The 13509-nt window shown below is 57.8% G+C and overlaps 1 protein-coding gene and 1 long non-coding RNA gene across 51 annotated transcripts in view; one reads left to right on the top strand and one right to left on the bottom strand.

Annotated features, from left to right (window-relative positions):
• Nucleotides 1–262: 262 nt before the first annotated feature.
• On the top strand, nucleotides 263–1835 carry LOC127924561 (uncharacterized). Of its 50 annotated transcripts, none has more exons than XR_008118229.1 (7): nucleotides 263–412; nucleotides 809–959; nucleotides 1018–1411; nucleotides 1466–1546; nucleotides 1605–1643; nucleotides 1703–1720; nucleotides 1785–1835. It is a non-coding gene; the product is annotated as an uncharacterized LOC127924561 (long non-coding RNA). The 50 variants fall into 50 exon arrangements; XR_008118237.1 differs by having other exon boundaries at nucleotides 1018–1376; nucleotides 1489–1546; nucleotides 1785–1829; XR_008118225.1 differs by lacking the exon at nucleotides 1605–1643 and having other exon boundaries at nucleotides 1466–1585.
• Nucleotides 1836–3396: 1561 nt separating this feature from the next.
• LOC127924556 (epsin-2-like) overlaps nucleotides 3397–13509 on the bottom strand; it is a 46290-nt gene continuing 36177 nt past the window's right edge. Inside the window, exons 10-12 of the mRNA XM_052509277.1 lie at nucleotides 11558–11695; nucleotides 9901–10092; nucleotides 3397–4736 (exon numbers count right to left, since the gene is read on the bottom strand). Of these exons, the coding sequence (XP_052365237.1) occupies nucleotides 4432–4736; nucleotides 9901–10092; nucleotides 11558–11695 (635 nt within the window). The 3' untranslated portion in view covers nucleotides 3397–4431. The remainder of the gene's footprint in view (nucleotides 4737–9900; nucleotides 10093–11557; nucleotides 11696–13509) is intronic.

Below are 13509 nucleotides of genomic sequence, written 5' to 3'. Positions count from 1 at the left end.
CAGCCGCTAACACAGAAGGACCATTGGTACACTTTCAATGTTTAAATCCACTTCAGTTGTTGTTGCAGAGAATCACTCAGGACCACAAACAACCCCCAGGTTCTGAGCTGCCCCTCCCTGTGCCTGAGTAGAAAGGGCCCCCTGTCTGTCTCAGCTGTAATACCAGTCCAGGGGAGGGTACTAGGTAGAAAGGGCCCCCTGTCTGTCTCAGCTGTAATACCAGTCCAGGGGAGGGTACTAGGTAGAAAGGGCCCCCTGTCTGTCTCAGCTGTAATACCAGTCCAGGGGAGGGTACTAGGTAGAAAGGGCCCCCTGTCTGTCTCAGCTGTAATACCAGTCCAGGGGAGGGTACTAGGTAGAAAGGGCCCCCTGTCTGTCTCAGCTGTAATACCAGTCCAGGGGAGGGTACTAGGTAGAAAGGGCCCCTGTCTGTCTCAGCTGTAATACCAGTCTAGGGAGGGTACTAGGTAGAAAGGGCCCCCTGTCTGTCTCAGCTGTAATACCAGTCCAGGGGAGGGTACTAGGTAGAAAGGGCCCCCTGTCTGTCTCAGCTGTCATACCAGTACAGGGGAGGGTACTAGGTAGAAAGGGCCCCTGTCTGTCTCAGCTGTAATACCAGTCCAGGGGAGGGTACTAGGTAGAAAGGGCCCCTGTCTGTCTCAGCTGTAATACCAGTCCAGGGAGGGTACTAGGTAGAAAGGGCCCCCTGTCTGTCTCAGCTGTAATACCAGTTCCAGGGGAGGGTACTAGGTAGAAAGGGCCCCCTGTCTGTCTCAGCTGTAATACCAGTTCCAGGGGAGGGTACTAGGTAGAAAGGGCCCCCTGTCTGTCTCAGCTGTAATACCAGTCCAGGGGAGGGTACTAGGTAGAAAGGGCCCCCTGTCTGTCTCAGCTGTAATACCAGTCCAGGGGAGGGTACTAGGTAGTTACAGACAGACAGGTTGTGTAGTCTAGGACAGGTCAGTTACACTAGGAGACAGATGGTTACAGACAGACAGGTTGTGTAGTCTAGGACAGGTCAGTTAAACTAAGAGATAGATGGTTACAGACAGACAGGTTGTGTAGTCTCGGACAGGTCAGTTACAGACAGGTTGTGTAGTCTAGGACAGGTCAGTTCCACTAGGAGATAGGTGGTGACAGACAGACAGGTTGTGTAGTCTAGGACAGGTCAGTTCCACTAGGAGATAGATGGTGACAGACAGGTTGTGTAGTCTAGGACAGGTCAGTTAAACTAAGAGATAGATGGTTACAGACAGACAGGTTGTGTAGTCTAGGACAGGTCAGTTCCACTAGGAGATAGGTGGTGACAGACAGACAGGTTGTGTAGTCTAGGACAGGTCAGTTCCACTAGGAGACAGGTGGTGACAGACAGACAGGTCAGTTACACTAGGAGATAGATGGTGACAGACAGGTTGTGTAGTCTAGGACAGGTCAGTTAAACTAAGAGATAGATGGTTACAGACAGACAGGTTGTGTAGTCTAGGACAGGTCAGTTCCACTAGGAGATAGGTGGTGACAGACAGACAGGTTGTGTAGTCTAGGACAGGTCAGTTCCACTAGGAGACAGGTGGTGACAGACAGACAGGTTGTGTAGTCTAGGACAGGTCAGTTCCACTAGGAGATAGGTGGTGACAGACAGACAGGTTGTGTAGTCTAGGACAGGTCAGTTCCACTAGGAGATAGGTGGTGACAGACAGGACAGGTTGTGTAAATGGTGGAGGTTAGGGCCCGTTAACCACAGTCCTGGAGTCAGATGTTAACTCCTGTCTCTATAAATGGTTGAGGTAAGGGCCCAGTTAACCACAGTCCTGGAGTCAGATGTTAACTCAGGGGGGCTAAAGGACTCCAGCCAGGGGGGCCTAAAGGACTCCAGCCGGGGGGCCCCTAAAGGACTCCAGCCGGGGGGCCTAAAGGACTCCAGCCGGGGGGGCCTAAGGACTCCAGCCGGGGGCCCTAAAGGACTCCAGCCGGGGGCCTAAAGGACTCCAGCCGGGGGAGGCCCTAAAGGACTCCAGCCGGGGGGCCTAAAGGACTCCAGCCGGGGGGCCTAAGGGACTCCAGCCGGGGCCCTAAAGGACTCCAGCCGGGGGGACCCTAAAGGACTCCAGCCGGGGGCCCTAAAGGACTCCAGACAGTTGTATAATAACAGACATCTTTAGTCTACAGAAACAAGTCCCTTGAGTCTTTCACTCCCAAATAAACACCGTCTCTTCCTCTTCTGAGAAAGTTCCTCCACCCAGTCACCAGTTCATATACGTTGACCTCAGGGGTTAAAGTTCACATATACGTTGACCTCAGGGGTTAAAGTTCATATATACATTTGCAGGGGGGTGAAAATTCACACGTTGACCTCGGGGGGGGTGAAAATTCACACGTTGACCTCGGGGGTGAAAATTCACACGTTGACCTCGGGGGAAAATTCACACGTTGACCTCGGGGGTGAAAATTCACACGTTGACCTCGGGGGTGAAAATTCACACGTTGACCTCGGGGGGTGAAAATTCACACGTTGACCTCGGGGGTGAAAATTCACACGTTGACCTCGGGGTGAAAATTCACACGTTGACCTCGGGGTGAAAATTCACACGTTGACCTCGGGGTGAAAATTCACACGTTGACCTCGGGGGGTGAAAATTCACACGTTGACCTCGGGGGGTGAAAATTCACACGTTGACCTCGGGGGTGAAAATTCACACGTTGACCTCGGGGGTGAAAATTCACACGTTGACCTCGGGGTGAAAATTCACACGTTGACCTCGGGGGGTGAAAATTCACACGTTGACCTCGGGGTGAAAATTCACACGTTGACCTCGGGGGTGAAAATTCACACGTTGACCTCGGGGAGGAGGGTGAAAATTCACACGTTGACCTCAGGGGGTGAAAATTCACACGTTGACCTCGGGGGGTGAAAATTCACACGTTGACCTCGGGGTGAAAATTCACACGTTGACCTCGGGGTGAAAATTCACACGTTGACCTCGGGGTGAAAATTCACACGTTGACCTCGGGGGGGTGAAAATTCACACGTTGACCTCGGGGGGTGAAAATTCACACGTTGACCTCGGGGTGAAAATTCACACGTTGACCTCGGGGAGGAAAATTCACACGTTGACCTCGGGGGGAAAAAAATTCACACGTTGACCTCGGGGGGTTGAAAATTCACACGTTGACCTCGGGGGTTGAAAATTCACACGTTGACCTCGGGGGTTGAAAATTCACACGTTGACCTCGGGGGTTGAAAATTCACACGTTGACCTCGGGGTGAAAATTCACACGTTGACCTCGGGGGTGAAAATTCACACGTTGACCTCGGGGTGAAAATTCACACGTTGACCTCGAGGGTGAAAATTCACACGTTGACCTCGGGGTGAAAATTCACACGTTGACCTCGGGGTGAAAAATCATATGTGGCTGTGTGTCAGGGTCATAGGTCAGGGTCGCTAAGCAGTGACCTCACAAGTTGTGGCAGGTAACGGGGTGGGGGGTAGTAACACAGTGTACCAGGCAGTGGAGTCGTCTCCAACTAAGGACTAACGGTGCACGCACACACACACACACACACACACACACACACACACACACACACACACACACACACACACACACACACACACACCTCACTGGGGTTGTACAGGTTTCGTTAGATTCACTCCATGATCAGACTAGCATTAATAACAGTCAGAACAGCCAGGAATAGGGGAGAGGAGAGAGAGGAAGAGGGAGAGGAGAGAGAGGGAGAGGAGAGAGAGGAAGAGGAGAGAGAGGAAGAGGAGAGAGAGGAAGAGGAGAGAGAGGAAGAGGAGAGAGAGAGGGAGAGGAGAGAGAGAGGGAGAGGAGAGAGAGAGGGAGAGGAGAGAGAGAGGGAGAGGAGAGAGAGAGGGAGAGGAAGAGGAGAGAGAGGAAGAGGAATAGGGGAGAGGAGAGAGGACGGAGAGGAAGAGGAGAGGGGAGAGAGGAAGAGCAGATGGGAGAGAGGAAGAGCAGATGGGAGAGATGAGGAGAGAAAGAGGAAGAGGAGAGAGAGAGGAAGAGGAGAGAGAGAGGAAGAGGAGAGAGAGAGGAAGAGGAGAGAGAGAGGAAGAGGAGAGAGGACGGAGAGGAAGAGGAGAGGGGAGAGAGGAAGAGCAGATGGGAGAGATGAGGAGAGAGAGAGAGGAAGAGGAATAGGGGAGAGGAGAGAGAGAGGAAGAGGAGAGAGAGGAAGAGGAATAGGGGAGAGGAGAGAGAGAGAGGAAGAGGAGAGAGAGGTAGAGGAGAGGAAGAGGAGAGGAAGAGGAGAGGGGAGAGAGGAAGAGCAGATGGGAGAGATGAGGAGAGAGAGAGAGAGGAAGAGAGAGGAAGAGGAGAGGGGGGGTTGGAAAGACAGGAGAGGAGTCCAGGGGTGTTGTCTTGAAGGGGGTGGTTGGGAGGGGGGTGTAGTTGAGGTGTTCCTCACAACAAGAAGGGGTTAGTGGTCCCGGGGGGCTGTGTGCCAGCTGTGGGGGGCAGAGCTGAGCCGAAGAGGGGCTGGGTCAGAGGCATAGAGGCCGGGAAACCCCCCATCCCTCCAACCCCGGGCACCATGTGGCCCGTCAGGGGGGGCAGAGGGTCGACCATGGAGGACAAGCTGCTGAACCCTGCTCCCCCTCCCAGACTCAGGCCTGGCATAGGGCTGACCCTCATCTGGTTTAGGGTAGGGGGGTTAGGCTGGCCCATCTGGAAGGGGTTGGCCTGGGGGGCGGCTACAGGGGCGGCTCCTAAGGAGACACAGGAGAGACAAACAGAACACAGAGAAGAGGTCAGCATTACCGAACACCAGAGAGAGAGAGACGATGTACAGACTCAGTGAGCATAGCCTTGCTATTGAGAAAGGCCGCCGTAGGCAGACATGGCTCTCAAGAGAAGACAGGCTATGTGCTCACTGCCCACAAAATGAGGTGGAAACTGAGCTGCACTTCCTGCCCAATGTATGACCATATTAGAGAGACATATTTCCCTCAGATTACACAGATCCACAAACAAACCCAATTTTGATAAACTCCCATATCTACTGGGTGAAATTCCACAGTGTGACATCACAGCAGCAAGATTTGTGACCTGTTGCCACGAGAAAAGGGCAACCAGTGAAGAACAAACACCATTGTAAATACAACCCATATTTATGCTTATTTGTTTACATGTTAATGTTAGTTAGTCTAGGACAGGCTAACGTGTTAGTTAGTCTAGGACAGGCTAACGTGTTAATGTTAGTTAGTCTAGGACAGGCTAACGTGTTAGTCTAGGACAGGCTAACGTGTTAGTTAGTCTAGGACAGGCTAACGTGTTAGTTAGTCTAGGACAGGCTAACGTGTTAGTTAGTCTAGGACAGGCTAACGTGTTAGTTAGTCTAGGACAGGCTAACGTGTTAATGTTAGTTAGTCTAGGACAGGCTAACGTGTTAATGTTAGTTAGTCTAGGACAGGCTAACGTGTTAATGTTAGTTAGTCTAGGACAGGCTAACGTGTTAATGTTAGTTAGTCTAGGACAGGCTAACGTGTTAATGTTAGTCAGTCTAGGACAGGCTAACGTGTTAATGTTAGTCAGTCTAGGACAGGCTAACGTGTTAATGTTAGTTAGTCTAGGACAGGCTAACGTGTTAATGTTAGTCAGTCTAGGACAGGCTAACGTGTTAGTTAGTCTAGGACAGGCTAACGTGTTAGTTAGTCTAGGACAGGCTAACGTGTTAATGTTAGTTAGTCTAGGACAGGCTAACGTGTTAATGTTAGTTAGTCTAGGACAGGCTAACGTGTTAATGTTAGTTAGTCTAGGACAGGCTAACGTGTTAATGTTAGTTAGTCTAGGACAGGCTAACGTGTTAATGTTAGTTAGTCTAGGACAGGCTAACGTGTTAATGTTAGTTAGTCTAGGACAGGCTAACGTGTTAATGTTAGTTAGTCTAGGACAGGCTAACGTGTTAATGTTAGTTAGTCTAGGACAGGCTAACGTGTTAATGTTAGTTAGTCTAGGACAGGCTAACGTGTTAATGTTAGTTAGTCTAGGAAAGGCTAACGTGTTAATGTTAGTTAGTCTAGAACAGGCTAACGTGTTAATGTTAGTTAGTCTAGGACAGGCTAACGTGTTAATGTTAGTTAGTCTAGGACAGGCTAACGTGTTAATGTTAGTTAGTCTAGGACAGGCTAACGTGTTAATGTTAGTTAGTCTAGGACAGGCTAACGTGTTAATGTTAGTTAGTCTAGGACAGGCTAACGTGTTAACAAGAAGTTAAGCTTTATTTTGATGTGTTATACATGTATGTGTGTGTTATATTATACATGTATGTGTGTATGTTATATTATACATGTGTATGTTTTGTGAATGAATAAAGACCTCTTGAATTGAGAGAACAGAGAGATTATGAGCGAGAGAGAGAGGAGATTTTCAACATCTGTCTCCGTACTGTGTGTGTACCACAGAAGTTTCCCAAACTCAGTCCTGGGGGACCCAAGGGGAACACGGTTTGGGTTTTGTCCCCCGAGCAATACACAGCTGATTTAAATATAACTAATCATCAAGCTTTGATAGGGGGCCAAAAGCCCAAAACGTGTACACCTTGGAGGGTCCCAGAGGACCGCTGGTGTACCATCTGCCCAGTACTGGGGGTGTCGGTACGGGGGGGGTGTCGGTACGGGGGGGTCCCAGAGGACCGCTGGTGTACCATCTGCCCAGTACTGGGGGTGTCGGTACGGGGGTCCCAGAGGACCGCTGGTGTACCATCTGCCCAGTACTTGGGGTGTCGGTACGGGGGGTGTCGGCAGGGAGGGTGTCGGTGACAGGAGGGTCCCAGAGGACCGCTGGTGTACCATCTGCCCAGTACTGGGGGTGTCGGTACGGGGGTGTCGGTACGGGAGGGGGTGTCGGCGGGAGGGTCCCAGAGGACCGCTGGTGTACCATCTGCCCAGTACTGGGGGTGTCGGTACGGGGGGTGTCGGTACGGGAGGGTGTCGATGCAGGGAGGGTCCCAGAGGACCGCTGGTGTACCATCTGCCCAGTACTGGGGGTGTCGGTACGGGGGGTGTCGGACGGGAGGGTGTCGGCAGGGGGTCCCAGAGGACCGCTGGTGTACCATCTGCCCAGTACTGGGGGTCGAGACAGGGGGTGTGTCGAGCAGGGGGTCCCAGAGGACCGCTGGTGTACCATCTGCCCAGTACTGGGGGTGTCGGACGGGGGTCCCAGAGGACCGCTGGTGTACCATCTGCCCAGTACTGGGGTGTCGAGAAAGGGGGGTCCCAGAGGACCGCTGGTGTACCATCTGCCCAGTACTGGGGGTGTCGGACGGGGGGTGTCGGTGCGGGAGGGTGTCGGTGGGGGTCCCAGAGGACCGCTGGTGTACCATCTGCCCAGTACTGGGGGTGTCGGTACGGGGGGTGTCGAGACAGGAGGGTGTCGAGGGGGGTCCCAGAGGACCGCTGGTGTACCATCTGCCCAGTACTGGGGGTGTCCGATGCGGGGGTGTCGGTACAGGAGGGTGTCGGTAGGGGGGTGTCGAGAAGGGGTCCCAGAGGACCGCTGGTGTACCATCTGCCCAGTACTGGGGGTGTCGACGGGGGGGTGTCGACAGGGGGTCCCAGAGGACCGCTGGTGTACCATCTGCCCAGTACTGGGGGTGTCGAGAAAGGGGTGTCGGTAAGGGGGTCCCAGAGGACCGCTGGTGTACCATCTGCCCAGTACTGGGGGTGTCGGTACGGGGGTCCCAGAGGACAGCTGGTGTACCATCTGCCCAGTACTGGGGGTGTCGGTACGGGGGGGTGTCGAGAGACGGGGGGTCCCAGAGGACCGCTGGTGTACCATCTGCCCAGTACTGGGGGTGTCGGTACTTAGGTCCCAGAGGACCGCTGGTGTACCATCTGCCCAGTACTGGGGGTGTCGACAAGGGTGTCGGTACTGGGGGTGTCGGTACTGGGGGTCCCAGAGGACCGCTGGTGTACCATCTGCCCAGTACTGGGGGTGTCGGTGCGGGGGGTGTCGGTACGGGGGGTGTCGGTACGGGAGGGTCCCAGAGGACCGCTGGTGTACCATCTGCCCAGTACTGGGGGTGTCGGTACGGGGGGGTGTCGGTATGGGAGGGTGTCGGTACGGGGAGGTGTCGGTACTGGGGGGTCGGTACTGGGGGTGTCGGTACGGGGGTCCCAGAGGACCGCTGGTGTACCATCTGCCCAGTACTGGGGGTGTCGGTGCGGGGGGTGTCGGTGCGGGAGGGTGTCGGTGCGGGGGTCCCAGAGGACCGCTGGTGTACCATCTGCCCAGTACTGGGGGTGTCGGTACGGGGGGGTCCCAGAGGACCGCTGGTGTACCATCTGCCCAGTACTGGGGTGTCGGTACTGGGGGTCCCAGAGGACCGCTGGTGTACCATCTGCCCAGTACTGGGGTGTCGGTACGGGGGGTGTCGGTACTGGGGGTGTCGGTACGGGGGGTCCCAGAGGACCGCTGGTGTACCATCTGCCCAGTACTGGGGGTGTCGGTACTGGGGGTCCCAGAGGACCGCTGGTGTACCATCTGCCCAGTACTGGGGGTGTCGGTACTGGGGGTCCCAGAGGACCGCTGGTGTACCATCTGCCCAGTACTGGGGTGTCGGTACTGGGGGTCCCAGAGGACCGCTGGTGTACCATCTGCCCAGTACTGGGGGTGTCGGTGCGGGGGATGTCGGTGCGGGGTCCCAGAGGACCGCTGGTGTACCATCTGCCCAGTACTGGGGGTGTCGGTACGGGGGTGTCGGTACTGGGGGTGTCGGTACGGGGGGTGTCGGTACGGGGTCCCAGAGGACCGCTGGTGTACCATCTGCCCAGTAATGGGGGTGTCGGTGCGGGGTGTCGGTACTGGGGGTGTCGGTACTGGGGGTGTCGGTACGGGGGTGTCGGTACTGGAGGGTGTCGGTGCGGGGGTCCCAGAGGACCGCTGGTGTACCATCTGCCCAGTACTGGGGGTGTCGGTACGGGGGGTGTCGGTACGGGAGGGTGTCGGTACGGGGGGTCCCAGAGGACCGCTGGTGTACCATCTGCCCAGTACTGGGGTGTCGGTACGGGGGTGTCGGTACAGGGGGTGTCGGTACTGGGGGTGTCGGTACGGGGGTCCCAGAGGACCGCTGGTGTACCATCTGCCCAGTACTGGGGGTGTCGGCACGGGGGTGTCGGTACTGGGGGTGTCGGTACGGGGGGGTCCCAGAGGACCGCTGGTGTACCATCTGCCCAGTACTGGGGGTGTCGGTACGGGGGGTGTCGGTACAGGGGGGTGTCGGTACTGGGGGTGTCGGCACGGGGGGTCCCAGAGGACCGCTGGTGTACCATCTGCCCAGTACTGGGGGTGTCGGTACGGGGGGGTGTCGGTACGGGGGGGTCCCAGAGGACCGCTGGTGTACCATCTGCCCAGTACTGGGGGTGTCGGGACGGGAGGGGTGTCGGTACGGGAGGGTGTCGGTACGGGGGGGTCCCAGAGGACCGCTGGTGTACCATCTGCCCAGTACTGGGGGTGTCGGCACGGGGGTGTCGGTGGGGGGTGTCGGTACTGGGGGGTCGGTACTGGGGGTGTCGGTACGGGAGGGCGTCGGTCGGGGGGGTCCAGGTGTCGGTACGGGGGTGTCGGTACGGGGGTCAGGTACAAGGTGTCGGTACGGGGGGTGTCGGTACGGGGGTGTCGGTACTGGGGGCGTCGGTACGGGGGGCGGTACAAGGTGTCGGGACGGGGCGTGCGGGGGTGTCGGTACAGGGGGGTGTCGGTACAAGGTGTCGGCCGGGGGGTGTCGGTACGGGGGGTGTCGGTACAGGGGGTCGGTACAGGGGGTGTCGGTACAGGTGTCGGTGCGGGGGGTGTCGGTACGGGGGGTGTCGGTACAGGGGGTGTCGGTACAGGGGGTGTCGGTTACAGGGGGGACGGTACAGGTGTCGGTACCTGCGGCAGCGAGGAAGGGGTTGACAATAGGAGCAGGCTGAGGAGGCTTGGTGACCAGTGAATCCAGGTTGACCAATGCTGCATTAGGACCCAGGAAGGACTCTGGGGTCTTCCTGTTGGACAGAGGGTCAAACAGGTCCCCGGTACCACTAGTCAGGGAGGAGAGACCCCGACCATCACCTAGAGGATCACCTAGAGGATTACAGAGAGAGAGAGAGAGAGAGAGAGAGAGAGAGACACAGAGAGAGACAGAGAGAGAGACAGAGAGAGAGACAGAGAGAGAGAGAGAGAGAGACACAGGTTACCCCTGGATGATGACTCCTTGTTGTCCCCAGTCCACCTGGTCGTGCTGCTGCTCCAGTTTCAACTGTGGGTTGAATACTTATTGACTCAGACATTTGAGCCCGCCCTCAATACCGAGACCTGGGCCCGCCCTCAATACCGAGACCGGGGCCCGCCCTCAATACCGAGACCGGGCCCGCCCTCAATACCGAGACCGGGGCCCGCCCTCAATGGTCCCCGAGACCCGGGGCCCGCCCTCAATACCGAGACCGGGGCCCGCCCTCAATACCGAGACCTGGGCCCGCCCTCAATACCGAGACCTGGGCCCGCCCTCAGCCGACCGGGGCCCGCCCTCAATACCGAGACCGGGGCCCGCCCTCAATACCGAGACCGGGGCCCGCCCTCAATACCGAGACCGGGGCCCGCCCTCAGCCGACCGGGGCCCGCCCTCAATACCGAGACCTGGGCCCGCCCTCAATACCGACCGGGGCCCGCCCTCAATACCGAGACCGGGGCCCGCCCTCAATACCGAGACCGGGGCCCGCCCTCAATACAGAGACCGGGCCCGCCCTCAGATACAGAGACCGGGGCCCGCCCTCAATACAGAGACCGGGGCCCGCCCTCAATACAGAGACCGGGGCCCGCCCTCAGCAGAGACCCTGGGGCCCGCCCTCAGACAGAGACCCGGGGCCCGCCCTCAATACCGACCGGGGCCCGCCCTCAATACAGAGACCGGGGCCCGCCCTCAATACCGAGACCGGGGCCCGCCCTCAATACAGAGACCTGGGCCCGCCCTCAATACCGACCGGGGCCCGCCCTCAATACCGAGACCGGGGCCCGCCCTCAATACCGACCGGGGCCCGCCCTCAATACCGAGACCTGGGCCCGCCCTCAATACCGAGACCTGGGCCCGCCCCCCAATACCGGGACCTGGGCCCGCCCTCAATACCGACCTGGGCCCGCCCTCAATACCGACCTGGGCCCGCCCTCAGCCTACCGGGGCCCGCCCTCAATACCGAGACCTGGGCCCGCCCTCAATCCGAGACCTGGGCCCGCCCTCAATACCGACCGGGGCCCGCCCTCAATACCGACCGGGGCCCGCCCTCAATACCGACCGGGGCCCGCCCTCAGACCGACCGGGGCCCGCCCTCAGCTACCGACCGGGGCCCGCCCTCAGCCACCGACCGGGGCCCGCCCTCAATACCGACCGGGGCCCGCCCTCAATACAGGGACCTGGGCCCGCCCTCAATACCGACCGGGGCCCGCCCTCAATACCGACCGGGGCCCGCCCTCAGCCCGACCGGGGCCCGCCCTCAAAACCGACCGGGGCCCGCCCTCAATACCGAGCTAACTAAACCCTGGTGTTGAGGTGTACCTGCGTAGGAGGTTCCTCCAGAACCCCAGGGGTCGGGAGCAGGGTTGGTTCCCCAGGGATCACTGCTCTTCATGGGGGAAACAGAGGAGGACGGGGGCCCCCAGGGGTCTACTGGAGCCACTGGCTTTGGGGCTGCACCTGGACACACAGACACAACATGAGTCCCCCCCAGTAGACAGATGACAAGTCATTCCTGCTGTCTGTCACAATGCTGTTCCCTCGTTTTCAGATCACTACTGTTCTGGACGACTAACTCTCTCCCTCTCCGCCTCTCCCCCCCTTCTCTCTCTCCCCCCTCTCAGTAGATATGTCAGAACCAGTATAGCAGCATTCCGGCTGAACAAAGAGCCACTGTTCTGACAACTGCAGGTGTAGAGGAGACAAAGACAGTCCCTGTCCTTCCACACTGGTCCCTGTCCCCTTCCACACTGGTCCCTGTCCCCTTCCACACTGGTCCCTGTCCCCTTCCACACTGACAAACCCACTGGTCCCTGTCCCCCACTGGTCCCTGTCCCCTTCCACACTGACAAACCCACTGGTCCCTGTCCCCTTCAACACTGGTCCCTGTCCCCTTCCACACTGACAAACCCACTGGTCCCTGTCCCCCACTGGTCCCTGTCCCCGTCCCCCACTGGTCCCCGTCCCCACTGGTCCCTGTCCCCCACTGGTCCCTGTCCCCCACTGGTCCCTGTCCCTGTCCCCCACTGGTCCCTGTCCCCGTCCCCCACTGGTCCCTGTCCCCGTCCCCCACTGGTCCCCGTCCCCCACTGGTCCCTGTCCCCATCCCCCACTGGTCCCCCACTGGTCCCCGTCCCCCCCCACTGGTCCCCGTCCCCCACTGGTCCCGTCCCCCACTGGTCCCCGTCCCCCACTGGTCCCGGTCCCCGTCCCCCACTGGTCCCCGTCCCCCACTGGTCCCCGTCCCCCACTGGTCCCCGTCCCCCACTGGTCCCCGTCCCCCACTGGTCCCCGTCCCCCACTGGTCCCTGTCCCCCACTGGTCCCTGTCCCCGTCCCCCACTGGTCCCCGTCCCCCACTGGTCCCTGATCTGTCTACTATTTACTAAAACAACATTCTGTGTACTAATCATACTATTTAGAATGTAGTGTTCAGTAAAACTCTGAAAACAGGAAGTCACACATCAACATCCTGCTCCTACATACTGACAACGAGTCATTTAATGACCACTTGCATTGGCTCCCCCCAGTGGTTCATTTAGGAACAGCGTGTCCCCTAATCTGGATTATCATACTGTTGTATTGAGTCAGGGACCCCCCCCACCCAGTGGTTCATTTGGGAACAGCGCCTCCCCCTAAACTGGATTATCATACTGTTGTATTGAGTCAGGGACCCCCCCCACCCAGTGGTTCATTTGGGAACAGCGCCTCCCCCTAAACTGGATTATCATACTGTTGTATTGAGTCAGGGACCCCCCCCCCACCCAGTGGTTCATTTGGGAACAGCGCCTCCCCTAATCTGGATTATCATACTGTTGTATTGAGTCAGGGACCCCCCAGTGGTTCATTTGGGAACAGCGCCTCCCCCTAAACTGGATTATCATACTGTTGTATTGAGTCAGGGACCCCCCCCAGTGGTTCATTTGGGAACAGCGCCTCCCCCTAATCTGGATTATCATACTGTTGTATTGAGTCAGGGACCCCCCCAGTGGTTCATTTGGGAACAGCGCCTCCCCCTAAACTGGATTATCATACTGTTGTATTGAGTCAGGGACCCCCCCCCACCCAGTGGTTCATTTGGGAACAGCGCCTCCCCCTAAACTGGATTATCATACTGTTGTATTGAGTCAGGGACCCCCCCCCCCCCAGTGGTTCATTTGGGAACAGCGCCTCCCCCTAATCTGGATTATCATACTGTTGTATTGAGTCAGGGACCCCCCCCCCCCCAGTGGTTCATTTGGGAACAGCGCCTCCCCCTAATCTGGATTATCAGGT

This window comes from Oncorhynchus keta, unplaced genomic scaffold, assembly GCF_023373465.1.
Source record: "Oncorhynchus keta strain PuntledgeMale-10-30-2019 unplaced genomic scaffold, Oket_V2 Un_contig_4287_pilon_pilon, whole genome shotgun sequence".
In the NCBI taxonomy this organism is placed as follows: Eukaryota; Metazoa; Chordata; class Actinopteri; order Salmoniformes; family Salmonidae; genus Oncorhynchus; species Oncorhynchus keta.
The sequence above is the reverse complement of the archived record's forward strand: the minus strand, read 5'-3'. Positions and strand labels throughout refer to the sequence as shown.